The following is a 16,645-nucleotide window of genomic DNA, read 5'->3' as shown; positions in this document are numbered from 1 at the left end:
TGTTAAGAAGAAGATTTTTTGTCTAGGATATTGGACCTTGCTCTATGACAGTAACTTCAAAAAGTTTAAAGGAAAATTCTCCACTAGGTGGTTATGTCCCTATGAGGTGGATGAGGTTTTCGACAATGGCTCAGTTCATATTAAAACTATTGATGGCAGTCAGAGCCCTTTTGCAGTAAATGGACAACGACTCAATATTTATCACCAATGGCTCTCCCGACCACAATTCTGCAGGAGGTAAGAAGATATCCAGAGATGGAACTGGTCCATGAAAATGACCAGCCTCTTACTGGTTCATCTGGTTGATTTCTATATATATATATATATATATATAGAGAGAGAGAGAGAGAGAGAGAGAGAATAATTAGTGGGATGTCATTTTCTATACCATTAGGTGTTTCTCCCCTCATCCCATGCAGAATAAAGGAGAAACCTATCTTCGGTAGGTTTATTCCTTTAATGAGACTTGAGAGATTAATTATAGAAAAGGAGCCCTTTTGGATTCTTCTTTGGACGTTTGCAGACTCTCTAAAATTGAAACTCTTGAACATTAACTAATCTAGGCTTGTAAAAACTACCTGGAATAGAGGTAGCCTAGGGATTGCTTTAGTACACATTTATTCATTTCTGGACTTAAGGAAATATTTAAGGAAAAGAATCCCCTTGGAGTCTTCTTTGGGTGGTTCAGACTCTCTAAATATGACAAGCTCAAGTAGTGGCTACTTTAGGATCGTTAAAATAATAGAGTAGCAGTAGTTAGGGATCTGTTGAGCATAGAATTATTCTTTTCCGGGTTCAGCAGAATAATTATGGAAAAGAAACCCCCTAGAGATTTCTTTTTGGTCATTTCAAGCTCTCTAAATAAGAAATGCCTCAGGCAGTGATCATCCCAGGGCTGGTTAAACTCCATGGGGTGATAAACAGGTTTTACTTATCTTCTAAAAGGCAAAAATCAACACATTACATGGCATTGAGCAAAGAAATTTCCAGATTCTGTATTCTACACTTTGTACTTAGCAGCTTTCTGTACTATACTGTGTAAAATTACACTATGTTATTATGGATGTATTCTAAGAACAACATTTTTTTGAGAGCATTTTTGGTGTTATGTTTTGCATAAGGATTGCTTCATAACTAGTGTCCATTCCTATCATTAGCCAAGGATGGCCATATCTACAGCTCAATAATCTATATGGAACTATGCAAAGAGAAATTTACAGGTTCTATACTCTACTTCTGTACTTAACTATGTAAAATTAAGTTCTGCCATTAAAATTACATTTCCAGAACAGTCTTTGCAGAGCACACTTGCAGCCTAAGTGTCGTTCCTATCAGCATTATTTTTGTTCAGTACCTTGTTGTTATTACAAAGCTGGGTGATCTCCACAAAATTATTACCCTATGTCATTATAAGTTGGCTTAGGTACGTGTTTAAAGTTGTTTGAATTTGATCATGAGTAGTTGAAATGTATGCTATACGTTATGAACCTATCCTAAATTATGATCATAACCCCATATTCCTTTCCTATTGTCATCCTATATTCCTACTATACACCTATAATCCTTTAATTGTATATTTCCTTCCTATAGTCCCTTCCATCTTGTATAATCGTATACACCTTCGTCCTCTCCCCACTACCATCTCATCATATCTATGATCAATCATGATGGCTCGTGAAAACTTTCACTCAGCCTCGACACCATCACTCCACATAGTTTATATATGAGTCATTTTTATCATTGAATTTCAAATCCCGTGCTTCCTTTAATTTGTAATGATCAACTCCATGTTGTAATTCAATCGAAGTTTTGAAATGTTGAGAGCGTTTTAAACAGAGACTGAGGAATTGTTGATTAAAAAAGAAGAAAATTTCCTTTCAGTATTGCAAGGGTGAATTTGTAATTGAATCATAGTGCCAGTAAACATGGGCTCCGATTGCCACGAACCCATATTCAGCCAGTTTGCATGCAGTCCCACATATCAACAACATAAAGGAGTTGTGGAGGAGCGAGGATGGATGACAATTTTACAAACAAATGAGGGCTATAACGATAAGGTTTCTTCGTCATTTTCCCAAAACTTCGATGGGGAACACATCAAGATTGGGAATTTAAGTTTCAAAGTCACTGAAGAATAACTGAGTAGAGTTATAGGGTTGCCCTCGGAGGGTGAACCATTCTTCAAAGGTGGGCAACTAAATATTCCAAGTCACACCATGTTCTTCAAGATAGCATATTGATCACTTAGTTGGGCAAAAGGTGTATTACAGAGCTGTATAGAAGATCAGTGGCACCCTTTGATCACAATGTTGCAAGGCTTCCTTACCTGTGAAGGAAGGTATGTGGTTTTCTTTCTTTACCATATTCATTTGTTGACTTATTTCACTGAAGATACCCAAGTAAACATTCTACTTCTCTTTAGGCTTAGCTTACAAAAGATGGCCAGAGGTGTACAGTCTGAAAGTAGAAAGCACGAAATGGCCTTGTATCATCATAGTCTCATAAAGATTATAGTAGTTTCTGAACTTCGAAGGCGTAAGAAATCATGGGAGGATTTCTTGGTGGAGAAATTCCTTGGGGAAGAGTCTCATGTTAAAGGGCAACAACGATCGGTGGACCGATCCCTGAGACAAAAGAATGCAACCCCCATGCCTAACTCCCAAGTAACCCCTACCTCTCCTACTAATTCTACTGCCCCTACCTATGAAACCCCTCAGGAAGTAGGCCCTTCTTCGAAACATGAGGAAGATGAGATTCCTTTGAAGAACCAAATAGGCAAGAAGCAAAAAGGTAAAAGGAATAGGTTTGAGACAGACCGACCTAAGCCAATCCTTATGGTGGAAGAAAAAGGTGTAGAACACCAGTCGAAGGCCCCCAAAGTTCCTGATGGCACCAAGATAAAACAAAAGTGAAGGAGAATTCTCTTTCCTACCCACAAGCCCTCAATTCGCACAGTTGAGACCTCTTCTTAGGTTCATCCTAGAACCCACATTATGACTAGAACTAAACATCCCATATCGAAGGTTGCAAGTTCTCAACATGTTTATATTCCATCATTTCCTAATTCTGATGCTAAGAAGTTAAAATTGTCCTTTGAAAAAGCACCTATGCCCACGTCTGAAGCGGAAATCCCCATGGATATTGAACATGACCTGGAAGAATTGTCCCATGTTTGGCCTTCATTAAGTAGAAGTGTTACTAAAGCAAACCGGCATGTTTTTTCACCAAGGGAAAGCATCAATAAGGCACCTAGAGGCAGTGCCTCTCGGAAATCAAAAACATCTGCAAAGAATCCAACTCTTGATGAGGAGGAGAACCTTAAGATCCGACTGATCAAGTTGCAGAAGAAAATTGGTAAGCTCCAAGAACAAGCCAACAAATACAAGGTCTAGTTCCATTATGTAAGGGAAGTTAATAATCACGTTAGGGACTCTAATCTTCGACTCTATGCCCATAATGATGACTTGAAGAGGAAAAATAGACAGTTATTGCATTGGAAGGCCTTAAGGTTCAGGACCACTCAGAAGTTAAGTGCATACGGACTGGCTCTATAGTTTAAGAAGTGTTCTACTCTAATTAAGCATGGAATAGAAGTTCTGGTCAAGACTGCTAGTCTTTGACCAAGGTTCCTTTTTTTTTATTTTGCAACCTCTTCTTTTTGATGGACTATAGCAGATGCATGAGAACATGCATCCAAATCAGCATGGGGGATGTTGGTGTCTCGTTTTGTCCCCAATTTTACCACTTGTCACCTCCATTTTTTCCCACTCTTGTCAAAGGAAGTACCCCTTCATCTACCTTTCCATCACCATCATTATCCTAAATCTTGCTTAAAACCTGACATGAGGTAAATGCATTACATTAGTGCCATTTTACTATTTTTGGTTATTGTTGAGTAGGTTTGAGTTATATTCCTAATACGCTGACTAATCATTATAGGTTAAGTGTGAAGATTTGTAGTAGTATGGATAGGTCAGCTAAAGATGGAGGGAATGCTTGTCAACAATCTTGCTTTGTCATTTCTATACTCAACATCTCAGTCTATGATCTGTACTCAAGATCATGGAGGCCTAGTAGACTCTTTCCACGACTTTGTACTTCTAGAGGCTCAAACACCACAGCGGAAGATTTTGACCGAGCCCGAGCTCGATGTTTTCCACAACGAAGATTCTTCATATCCTCATTGAAATGTGACCATGCTAATGTTGGCATTTGTTGGAATCCGTTGTGTCAAGGAGAGCGAAATCATTCAAGCAATCAGATCTTAAGTTTGATTTAGTAAATTCATTGAGTTTTCCATGTATGGGTTTATTACAATTTTGAATGTGAATGATTACCTATAAAGGCTAGTACTGTAATGAATTAGAATTGGTGTTATTCTTGCAAACTATTGAGTTATCAAGTTATTGTTCAGACATCGTTATTTGTAATTGAAGACTTTTTTAATACCATGGCTATGCTTTGAGCTAAATCATTCCGAGTTATGGTTTATTGTGAGTCCTTAATTTGAATGTTTTAAATATTTATGTTACTACAAGTCATTTAAAGATTACCCAGGTGTGGCAGGGCCCACCATCATCTGGAAACAAGCTTCACTGTTAGTTCGTAGATGGATCATTGTGTGACAATTTTTTACATTCATTTTCTATATAGTTACTGTGTGAATTCGCTAAGGTTTCATGTGCAAATGTGTGAGATATTCCATTTTATTTTGGATTTATCATAATGGTTACAACCTCGCATTCATTGATAGATAACCCGATCAAGAATTTTGAGTGAATAGACCGTCATTTTTCATACGGACTGTGCGTAAATCTTAAACACAGAGCTATGCTCTGCCCCTCATAAAAATCTGAGTTTGCATTTCGATACAGAGCCATGCTCTATTCTTTCATTTAAAAGTGCATTCATTTATATTTATGATCGGAATATCCATGATAGGAAAACCAGTTGATTCTTGAAGCTATATAACCCGATCTATATTGTGTGTTTATTTCAGTGTGTCTGTCTCTTTAATGAAGTTCATAATGAATGGTATGAGTGTGAGTGTGGATTTCCTTGTGTAGAATTGAGATATTAATTTATGGTATGAGTTTGGATTGTGTTTTCAAACGTATCCGAGTTAGTAGCAATAGGAATTGCATTTTCCATTTCCATAATTTGAATTGTTTGATTCATTTCAAGATTTACAATTTAGTTTTCACAGTGTGGTTTATTTTAAAGTATTTCTTGAAGAGCATTGATTTGAGTGATTAAATTATCATAGGATAATTTATATCCATTCTCGCGTAATAGAATAAGATTGATTTTCATTTCCAGTACTATAGAATAAAGATTGATTTCAAGCATTGAACTGTGTGATTTATGTTCCTAGTGTGATTTGATCTTTCACATTGCTTTGAGGTCTTTGAAGACGGTTAATTCTAGAATAGACTAGATTTCCATTTTAAATTCAGCAGCATGGGATTTGATAGCAACAAACTTAGATAACTCTGTCAAAGTTTTCATTTTCATAGAGTTGGTTTTTGGAGTAATTCAAAGTGAAGTTTGGAAGGTGTTTCATTTCCAAGTAAAAGTAGTTTGGTTTGAATGAATTAAAGTTAACACATCAGGAATTGATCTTAGAATTATAGTTTAGCCTCCTTATCATATTTTGTTACGAGTAAATAGATGCTTGGTCTCTTTAATAGCTAGAAGTTTAAATCCTTGCTTAAGATTTGTAGTTGGAGTGAATTTCATTAAGCCTTTGGTTTCAATAAAATTGCCTTTCGATTGCAGAGAATTAGAATAAGGAACATAGTGGATTGAGTTAAGTAGATTTCTTTTAGATTTCTTATGTTTTCTAAGAATGAGATGAGTGCGAGCTTGCTTAATTAGTATTATTTATTTTCCATCATTATGTATTTCACGATCAAAGGAAAATTACATAATATAAATTTAATCTTGAACCAAAAATGTAGTACAACTCGTGTTTATGAGTCATGGTTGACAATCAAATACTAGGATGTTTAAATTCTAATTAAAACTCTCAACAATGACTAAGTATGAGAGAGAAATGTTTTGAATTTGGTGCACTATATGTGATCCAGAATAGTATACATGCCAACAGATTCTATAGGTCACAAATATGGAGAGCCTCATAGAAAATTTACCTATGTTTTTGGCCCTTTTGCTAACAACTTATGGATGCAAAGAAAATTAAAGGATGTGACTTGGATATATTTGCTTCTGCAAACACAAAACCCTTCCATCACAAGGAAAAATAAATAAAAACCCTATAAAACCCTTTATCCTAAAGTTGGAATATTGGATATTATGTATCAAAACAAGTGTGAGAGGATAAGTATTGTGATGGTAGAGAAGATAGTTGTGAGCAATGGTGCAAAGGAGAGGATGTGGGACTCAAGGATGACAAGTGGAATGGAATGCAAAATGATAAATAAACAATTGCTAAAAATTGAGACCTACAAATTTTAGAGGTTAGGCATATACAAGGAATATAACAAAGATATGGTTTTGAATGAAGGTTGTTTCACCTATTCAAATACCATTGTTGAATACACAAAAATAATAAACCAATTTACGTAAATCATGTGATGCATTTATTAATAGAATATACATATAAATACACATTTTCCTGACCCTTAGTTTCATATTCCAAGACGTCTCTTGGACTTATCATGACTATTGGCATTCACTTGAGGATTTTTTCCTTCCTATCAAGTGAATAGGCCAAATTCAGATAACCCCAAAGGATTCTGTCTCCATCAAGTAAACATTCCCTATCATTTGGAAAGTTTTCTATTTTTAAGGTTTTCTGTTTTTAGGATATTTACACTTCATAAATTCATTTGACCTTATGAATATGCCTTCCTAGAGTGAATACACACTCACTCTCTACGTTGTAGCAATTAACAACCACTTTTATCTCAACTCTTCTTGTTAAGTTAACTTTTAGTCTTATTTTTTTAGTTTAATTGGTTAGTTCTTTGCATGTGAGAGTTATTAAACAGTGATAACTAATTTCTTACTCCACTTCTATTTCACTCCATTTTAGGATATTTTACTAATTTTACGTGTCCTAGTCCACCTTTTCCATTTAGGAAAAGTTCTTCTGAGACAAACTTAGTGCATGCACATATAATCGCAACCTAGTTCGAATTGGTTGGCCCCTTGAAGAGTTTATATATTGTATTCATGTCCAACAATAATATATCATCAATTGATTATCAATTATTGAGCAAATGTGATTTGAGTAATTCATTTTTTCTCATTGGTTACTTAGTGAATTTTCTAGAAAAAAAATTCAAGTAGTTAATTTAGTATTTTATCACATTTATATTTTGTTACTGTGATTTAAATCTTACGTAAGTATCCTAGAGGGGATTTTTTCCAAAAGGTCCCACACAATTTTTTTTATGCTCCAAATCTACAATTATTATGTATGTTTTTTTAGATTTGACATTACTGCATTATAGAATTAAATAAACTTGTTTCTATCTTTCTATTCTTGTTCTTAAAGATATATTTGTCAAAGTGGTGACTAGAATTTGATTTTCTCTCTAGATATTTAGTATTTTCTCTAAGATCAACTAAATTCATAAATTATGTAATGTAAACATTTCAAAGATAAGTACATCAGACTAATTGTGAATGGTGGAAAATCACAAGTATCAATTAACATTATAATATATATTGTATGAATTGATCTATTTTTAATTTAATCTTAGTTTTGGTAACATTGTAGGTATTTATCTTAAGTGAGGAGAATGAACTCCTACAAAAAAAGGTGAGATGACATTTCTATAACTATTTTTATTGAAAATAATTTGTTATTAGTAGTTCTTATATAATTTTATTTCTTATCGTTATTTTATATTTCATTATTTTGACTCTCATTACATAGATGATTAGGTTTTAACCATCAACGAAATTTTATTTGAAGTTTTGTAGGAAGCTGAAGTCAAGACTCAACTAAAATAGCACCTCCAGTTTATATAAGATCACCTTCACCTGAGTGATCTTTATTCATATATTTAACTAGGTTAACAATGATTCCCATTATGTAGATGATTAAGTTTTAACCATAATTCCATTTTAATTTAAAAATGTGCAGTATGTTCAAGTCAAGACTCAATGGAATATAAGACCTCTAATTTTTATAAGATCACCTTCACATGAACAATATTATTGGAATATTTATCTAAATTTCCTAATATTATTTTGAAGTTCAAAAATATTTCTTATTTTGTTATAATATTTAAACTTGTCTTTATTTCGTTATGAATTTTTATATATTGTTTTAATATTTTCAAATAAAAATAAATAATATTTTAAATCAACTTCATTTATAATAAGATTCAAAGACAAAATCACTGTAATTGATGTAAACAAAATTGAGTCTTCCACACAATATCCATCATACTTATTTTCCATATCTTATATAATAAATAAACTACTCATTCATATTTAAATTTTATTCAACTTCATTTATAATAAGATTCAAAGACAAAATCACTGTAATTGATGTAAACAAAATTGAGTCTTCCACACAATATCCATCATACTTATTTTCCATATCTTATATAATAAATAAACTACTCATTCATATTTAAATTTTATTCTTATATTTTTATATAGAAGTGAATCATTTTTCAATATACAAATGAATATTCGGAAATACCATCTCTTTTCATATGTGTTAAACCAACTAAATATAAAAATTAGTATAAACATATTGTAAAGCAATGCGATAATTCAAAGATATTATTCGAAGCTCATTTTGTCTTATAAGGAAATTTAATGTAAATGATCTTACCTATAAATGCAACACTAAGCTCCTTTTTATGCTTAAAGATTTTTTATTTCCTTTCACCGTCGTATCTGGTTTGTAATTGTTGTTTTGATTTTATAGTTTAAAATTTATGTGGTTGTAAATTTGGATTGCATAAAATAATAACGGAAAAAAAGAGTTGTGATTTCCCCCTTCACCCTTTATCTAGTTTGTAATTTTGATTTTGATTTTATAATTTACAACTTATGTGGTTGTAAAGTTAGAGTGTATAAAATAATAATGAGGAAACAAACATTGGTAGGTAATGTTTTTTTTTGGAGAATGCAAAAATCGTTTTGGAGTTAACACAATTTATAGGATCCCTAGCCACGTTTCACCCTTTCCCTTACTCGATACTTGGATTTTGGTTGGCCTTTCTATCCAATTGTACATGATTAAGGAGAGCTCATATGGATCCCTTACCCTTTCTACCACGGTCCTTACCTTTTAATGTCTAGTGGAATCTTAGTTTCAATGCTCTCATAAAGATACTCCATCATAGGTTGTGAAGGAAGCATTTGTCAGTCTACATGTAAAAATCCCCTTATTGCTTCATATCTGAAATCCCTCACCTTTGTTGAGTGAACACTTATTAGGCATTTCACTATATTCTTTCTCCTTGAGTTATGGATTAATCAATGTAGAAGAAATGGATCACTATAGTCAAAGTTAAACTCATATTTTATTTTTGTTGTCGCTGCTACAGCACCCTCCAAATTTTGGTCTACATTAAAATTTTGTAGCATTCCTTTCATCATGTGAAATTTTGTTTTGAGTTATTTGAGGGATCTTACATGGTTTCTCTTAGTTTCCAGGTCCCTTTCTAAATAAATCAAAAGTGTCATTTTTTGTTAGGGGAAGTGTTGTCCTTGTAAAAAATAATTCTTATATACCTCTAAGAGGCATCTCCAATGCATTCACTTGCATCAATGAATCTTATCTATCATGGGGACATGTATTGGACTCATTCCTAAGGGAATTACACACTTTCTCTCTGCAATCGACACTTGATCTTGATTTTGGGTACTGTGTATTTCCTTGTCATGTGGTTGATCGTTTATCTATGTGTGATAATGTTCAAGACTTGTTATAAGCTTTTACTCTTACCTTCTTATCTCATTGATCCTACACTTGGTTAGTTTTAGAGTGTTCACTGTTCTAACAACCTGCTCAACCAATGGTGATTTTCAAACCTTAGCAACTTTGCACTGTGTAGTCCTAAGCCACAATTATGATGCCTCTACCTCCTATAAATGTGCATTGTGCAATCCTAGAAGACATTCTCCCTCAACTTTTCATTGAGAAACTACAATGCTCAATCACTCAATTTTGTCAGTTGCACTTTCCCACTGCGCAATTCTAATCAACCCCTTTTTCCCTTGCACATTGCGCATTCACAGTGGATAGTGGAACCTTCTTTGGACCCTTGCAGTTCTCCACTGTACAGTCCCCTGAGCCTCTCCCTCAACCACTAAGCAATGAGTAGTTACCAAGCCCAATCATCCCTCCTTGCCTCTTGGAGTTTCCTATTGCACAATCCCTACCCTGCCTCTTCCCTAGCCACTGCACACGGTGCAATCAGAGTGCCTAGTCCCTCACCCCTTGCCCCTTGCAACTACATGTTGTGCCTCAAGAAGGCGTCCCCCATCAAACGTTGAACATTATCCCATCACAGGCAGTGTGATGCATGAGAAACAAGAGAGACTAGATGATTTCACGAAAAATATTGTCTTGTCATGAGTGAACTTCATTTGCAGGTGTTATTATATGAAACATGGCAGGGTGATGCTCAGGAGGATATCAAGGTGATGTTGTAAACACACTTGTGGAGGTGAAATACAAAGAGACAAAGGAATACTGGTCTATGATAGATGGATGGAGATCAAGGTTACATGGAAGACCCCATACTATAACAAGCTGCTTTGGAGGATGAAGATGAAGTACAAGAAATACCTACATGAAGAGTTGAAAACATAACAGAGAAGAGAAGAACTTGGATATAATACACTACAATGAATTCTTATGTCACCATCACCAAGTCACGGCTTCTCAGAGTGTCACCTCAAAAGTCTTATGTTGTCAATGTCTTTTGTCACAATTTATGGAATGTAATTTTGTATTTTCAAAAAATGTGAAAATGTAAAGTCTTTGGAAGCCCAACGGTCACACATGGAATGTGAAAATTCACTAGAAAATCCTAGATTCATGTAGAATGTCAATGGTCATGTATAAGTTCAAGAGTCATGAGGTAGGTCAAGAGTCATAAGGGAGGTGCAAATTCACCTCATTTCTTATAAATACACACCCTCATAACTCAAGAAAAGACATTCGCCATGGCTTCTCAATCTAGGCATAGGAGAGAAGATCATCCTTTTGAGGAGCAAGTGGTGGCTTAACGTTCCACTATTGGAGCTACTATTGTAAAATTGTAATGGTGTATCTTGGACCTTTCACTTAATAATTTGAATCCCTTAGAATTTATGAACTTTCATGCATATGTCATGAATGTTGTCATGTCCCTCTCTCTCACAACTAAATTTTTGTTTTGATGTGTCATGAATGTTGTCATGTCCCTCTCTCTCACAACTAAATTTTTGTTTTGACAGAACATCAACTAAAATTGTACATTTCTCCACAAGCTAACTTACATAAGAGCACATGCACATATTGACTTAGTTAACTCTAGCATGAGGGTCATGATGTCACCACAAAACTACAGTAAGGAAGTTAAGTAAATATTGCATTACTCTTTTCTTCATAGAACATAAGCATAATGATGTATTATTGGTTTACTTATTTCTTGAATTGTTTCCATTTGAGATGTCATTGGTGTAAGGAGACTTGGCCTTTTATCAAGCTGGTGTTATTACCTTTCCTTTTCCTTAGAATTGAATTGAATGTAAAACATTTAAACCTATAAGATAGTTCCCATATTATCTTTCAAGAGGCGGCCATAATGATTGTCAATTATATATTTCGCATTAGTAAAGTTATATGATTAACCTCATTGTAATTTATATATGTATATATTCTTCTATGATAATTTTGCAATTCTATTTGGAGCGCATAAGCCTTTCTCTGACGTTATGAAAGTAATATGAGAGTTTATTTAACTCTTTAAAGTTCGAGGTTCAATTTGGTATATATATTTGTTATGTTTTTGATCGGCCTGTTGCTTCGCATATATGTTTAGTGCATTAACTATATTATATTGTGGTTACATTGGTAATTAATCTTTCCGCTTGTAAGTTATAATTTTTCGAGTCCAAACCCTTGTCCGTTGAATAGTTAACACACACTTGGGGGATGTTTAGAAATTTATATATGACAGTCTTGTGGCACTAGTACTTAGATGGTTGTATTAGCTGGCTCATTTACTACCCTACCTCTAAGATTCTCATCCCAACGCTACACCTGTACCCCTTTGGATCCAACATCTAAGAAACAACGGTGTCGTTGTAAGGTAACTACCCTAGCTAGGCTAGCTCCATGATGAGCATACTCTGAATATTTGAAGGTGGTGAGGAGTTATCATCCGACTGCCCTATGGTTTTCCTATCGGTCACTTTTATGTTGCATTCTCTCTCCCTCTCTCCGCAGAACAAATTCTAGGAGTTCCAGGGGTGTCAGTCAGGTAAGGGTAGTAAGAATGACTTTCTTCGGTTATCACCTTGGTTTAATTCTTTACATTCCAAGTATTCTTTACATTCCAAACAAACTTGGAGTTTTACTTTCTCCTTTCCAGTAACAAGTCCTCCTTGAAGATCTACAACCGACACTCTCACTAAGTTATTTCCCCGAAGCTCGACTCAGACGGCCAATCTGGTAAGGGTTTTTTTTATTTCTTTTTTTTTTTCCCTTTATTAACCTTCCAAGCACCAATTATTTATTTACTCTATTGCATTACGCGTTATTTTTTTCCTTGATTTCCATTTGCTTGCGGCAAAAGGGGAATCAAGACAAAACGCTACCTGTGGCTAAGTTTTACCTCTTCTAATGACCGTCTTTCTTTTTGTTTCATTTTGTATTTTAAAGGGTGTACGTCTTATGGAACACCCATTTCATTTCTCAGTCTTTTCCTAACACCTAGCGGTTCTATATTTTTTTGTTTTAGACCATACGACTTGATGCAGGTAATTGCCAGATGACGTTTTTACTCTTCTCAATTCCTTTCTTTAAAGGTTTCACTTTAAATGGGTTTGTACTTGACACCTCGATCATGGGTTTCTTCATTTTCTTGCGTCCAAGTCCCTAGTCTTGTTGGCCAGGTCTCGGCTACCGGGTAATTAAAATCTTGAAAGGTTTTCCCTATGTAGTTTAGTTATTCTAGCATAGTTGTTTCAAGATAGGGTTTCTCACTGTATAATTTTTGCTTACGACACAATTAACTCGAGAGAGGGTTCCGTGAAATTTTTGTTTTAAAATGTTACGGCCATTAGGTGGCCTGTAATTATACTCTTTACTTATAAAATACTGACGTTATTTCTATATTATTCTTTTGATAATAAAGATAAAATACTTTTATTACAGTCACCTGTGTATGTCATTTCCTTCCTATTTTCGTAGCTGCAACATGAAAACTATGTTTCTTCTTTTAGTTATATGATGTTTTGTGTTATGAAATATAACATGTTTGGAATGTAGTGACTTCGAGAGAATGTTTTCATTTAGAGAACAATTATTCTCAAATTCATTTCCCATGGATTCGAAAGGGTATTTGCCTCAGTTTCAGTATGTAGTTTCTTTAATTTCTCTTCTCTACTTAGTTTTACAGCAAGTTTCTTTTTTTTCATGGATCTTCCCTCTACTTAGTTAATTTTCTTGCCTTTGCTAAAGATATCGGGAGTGAGCTACGTAGATGGGTTCAACTGCCTGTCCATTGGCTCTAACCCATGCCTGGTTCCTTCTTATTTTTTTTGAATAAAAACAAATACCTACCACTTATCATTTACTCATGCATGCAACAATTTCGACTTATTTCCTAATTTTAAAAATTCTTTTAGAGAAGTTCTTATTCCCAGTTGGAGCTAATAACCACATGACATTCCCAATTCTCAACATCTATTTCTTCTCTATTTACCAATTAAATATTAAGTAGAAGCATAAATTTTCTTTCCAGTGCGGGTTGTTTTTTGTGTGCATTCTTTTCGTGTAGAATTGTACCGTACTTATATATGTATACATATTATTTTCAAAAGACAAAGAAATAGTTTTTAAACTCTAAGTATCTAAGTATTATTGTACCTCTCCTTCAGCTTTTGAAAATACTTCTCCATAACCTGCATGTTATATATCACAACACATATACCATACTTTTCAAGCCTATATTTTTTTTTTAATCTATGGAGTAAATACCTTTACAGAAAATATTTATTTTATTCACTAGTCAATTTCTTACCAGTAAATATAGAATTTGAAGACTTATCTTAAAGGTTTAGGAAAGTTCCAAGGCCCTCTCAGGCCACCCGACCATTAGCTAGCTGAAAATCTAGCTATTCCAGAGCAATTGCCTCTTTTAGCCAATTTCCATAGTTTTGTTTGATTCACTAGTATTATCTCAGTTGGTGCTAGTTTTTTACTATATTTCTCTCCCACAGTAACTCTCTCTCTATCCCTTTCTTTTTTGTTAACAATATTTTTCTCCCACCATTAACCATTTGTCTTAGTGAATTTCTAGAACTAATTTTATTATTATTATTATTATTATTTGCTTTCGTTCCCCCCATTCTTTGGATAACTGATCACATTTTTCCTTTTCCTTCTGGGCTTCAAGAGACTCAAACTCTCCCTCCAGTGGTCTTGGTATAATTTTGGACAATTATATATATATATATATATATATAAACAAAAAAGAAAAGAAAAAATTTCATTCATTTTTTCTTAAATAAACAAGCATGTAACACATATATCTCTTCAAAATAATCCCTAATTTCATTCACGCATATTTTCTCTAAAAATTTAAATCTATCCAAATTATTGACAAATCTTAATTTTAACTAACATTTTTTTTTGTTCTTAAAGCAACAAATAAAGACAAAATAAAACCATCAGTGACATTACAAACGTTGTAAGATTATTTTTTCATTGTTTGTGGTGTATGTTTGTGTTTATGAATACTAATAAAAATGAACTATTTCATTGGCTTTAGTATGCATCTTTGAATGTGTGTCTCTTGATTTCATGATCATTGCTCCTTTGTGAACTATTTCACAAGATAACTGACGATTCTTTTAAATACATGTGTTTGTCCTTATTAGGATAGTACTATTAATTTTCTCTTAAAGACTCACTTTCTCTTTTCCATCTGTTAAAGAACCTTTATACACTTTGCAATTAAATACTTTAGGCTAACTTAATCGCTTATATTGAAAGTATATGCGTACACTCTTATGTTGTTTATTATATTTAATGCAAATCATTACAAAAATGGCAGTCGGGCTTATTTTCTAGATGGGACTCCTACTCCAAATTGTGTGATCTCTATTTGGGACTTCATATCGAGGAGACCACCTGTATGTTAGCAGTTTCCAACATTGTCAACACTTTGTGATAGAGGTTATTAGAATTACCTGTTTGAACTCAAACAAGATAAAGACCAATTTTTTCACAATAGGCGCCTTCATTGGATTCGATGGAATATGTATATCACTCTATTATAGCTAAAAATGGCACCTCATTGGATCTATTATGGAAGCAACTCAAAATGAAGCATGGAATGTCAAGAAAAACTCCATGGAAGCCCTGTTGCAACATCCCAGATGACCTACAAAAGAGATTTGAAATCATCCAATGCCTAAAAAATGAGATTTGAAGTGGCTAGGGTTGATAGAGTGTATGGATAAGGGTGGGAAAGGTAAAAATTGATCAGAATTTGAGGACAGTGATGAAAGGACATAATACATGTCCACACTGTAATCAACACCCTCCAAAATTTTACTACATTCAAATTTTGGAGCCTACTTCATGGTTGTATCTAGTGTCGCCTTTATTGTCAAGTGTCATTTCAAAACATTCTATATGTGTCAAGTGTTCTTGATCATCCTCATGTGTCGTCGCATTGATTAGAACATATTTAGGGTTTTCATGGTTGTAACACCTTTGTTGTTGAAAAATGACACTTTTTTGTCGCAGTCGCACACACTTCACTTGTTGTACTTGGGGAATGTTTGTAAAATGGTGTTTTGATGTCTACTTATCATTTTTCGAGATTGTCTAAGTATTCTTGATGAGTTGGTATGTGTCGCACATGATTTTATGTTTAAACACATTGTATTCGCCCCTTGTTTGATCCTCCAATCTTAGACAAGTTTTGGATTTAAAGAGAACCCATTAAGGCAAAGAGCGTATGAGTGCACTCTGAGCCTTGATCGAGAATCCTTCATTGTTCAAAAGTGCACCTTGGACCCCCCAAAATCACAAAGCATACTCCTAAAGCATCTTTCGCTTCCTTGTTCCAAACTACAACCTTTGAGAAGCAAAGCCTTCCTTTGAGCGCACTCCTTTGACTTGAAGAATTGTGCCCTCCTTGAGCACATGAGTGCTCCCTAAAGGCCTCAATATGCAACCTTCAGCCTTCCACAATTCACCATGCACCCTCTCTTAAGTGCATGAGTGCATTCCATAGGCACAAAGCTTCATCCTTCAGCCTTCGGAATTGTGCCATTCAACCTTCTAGGTCTCTTGAGCATATGATCGCATGCGAAAGGCATAAAGCTTCATCTTTTAGCATTCAGACTCATACTATGTGCCCTTACTAGTCTCTTGAGCACATGAGTTCACCGAGAAGGCATGAAGTTCCGTCCTTCAGCCTTT

At 34.3% G+C, this 16,645-nt stretch overlaps 1 protein-coding gene across 3 annotated transcripts in view; it reads left to right on the top strand.

Annotated features, from left to right (window-relative positions):
* The window catches only part of LOC149212050 (MADS-box protein SOC1-like), a 426,272-nt gene extending 418,033 nt beyond the window's left edge, over positions 1–8,239 (top strand). For 2 of the 3 annotated variants that reach the window (XM_089391666.1, XM_089391664.1), the window contains exons 6-7: positions 7,748–7,789; positions 7,946–8,239. In XM_089391666.1, the coding sequence (XP_089247792.1) occupies positions 7,748–7,789; positions 7,946–7,978 (75 nt within the window). In that variant the 3' untranslated portion in view covers positions 7,979–8,239. The remainder of the gene's footprint in view (positions 1–7,747; positions 7,790–7,945) is intronic. The other variant, XM_089391665.1, reaches the window with a different exon arrangement.
* The last annotated feature ends 8,406 nt before the right edge of the window (positions 8,240–16,645 follow it).

Source organism: Pinus tabuliformis, chromosome 1_1 (genome assembly GCF_031772625.1).
Source record: "Pinus tabuliformis cultivar Carrire ecotype Pingquan chromosome 1_1, CPIR1, whole genome shotgun sequence".
NCBI classification, from domain to species: domain Eukaryota; kingdom Viridiplantae; phylum Streptophyta; class Pinopsida; order Pinales; family Pinaceae; genus Pinus; species Pinus tabuliformis.
This window is presented reverse-complemented; position numbering and strand designations above follow the sequence as displayed.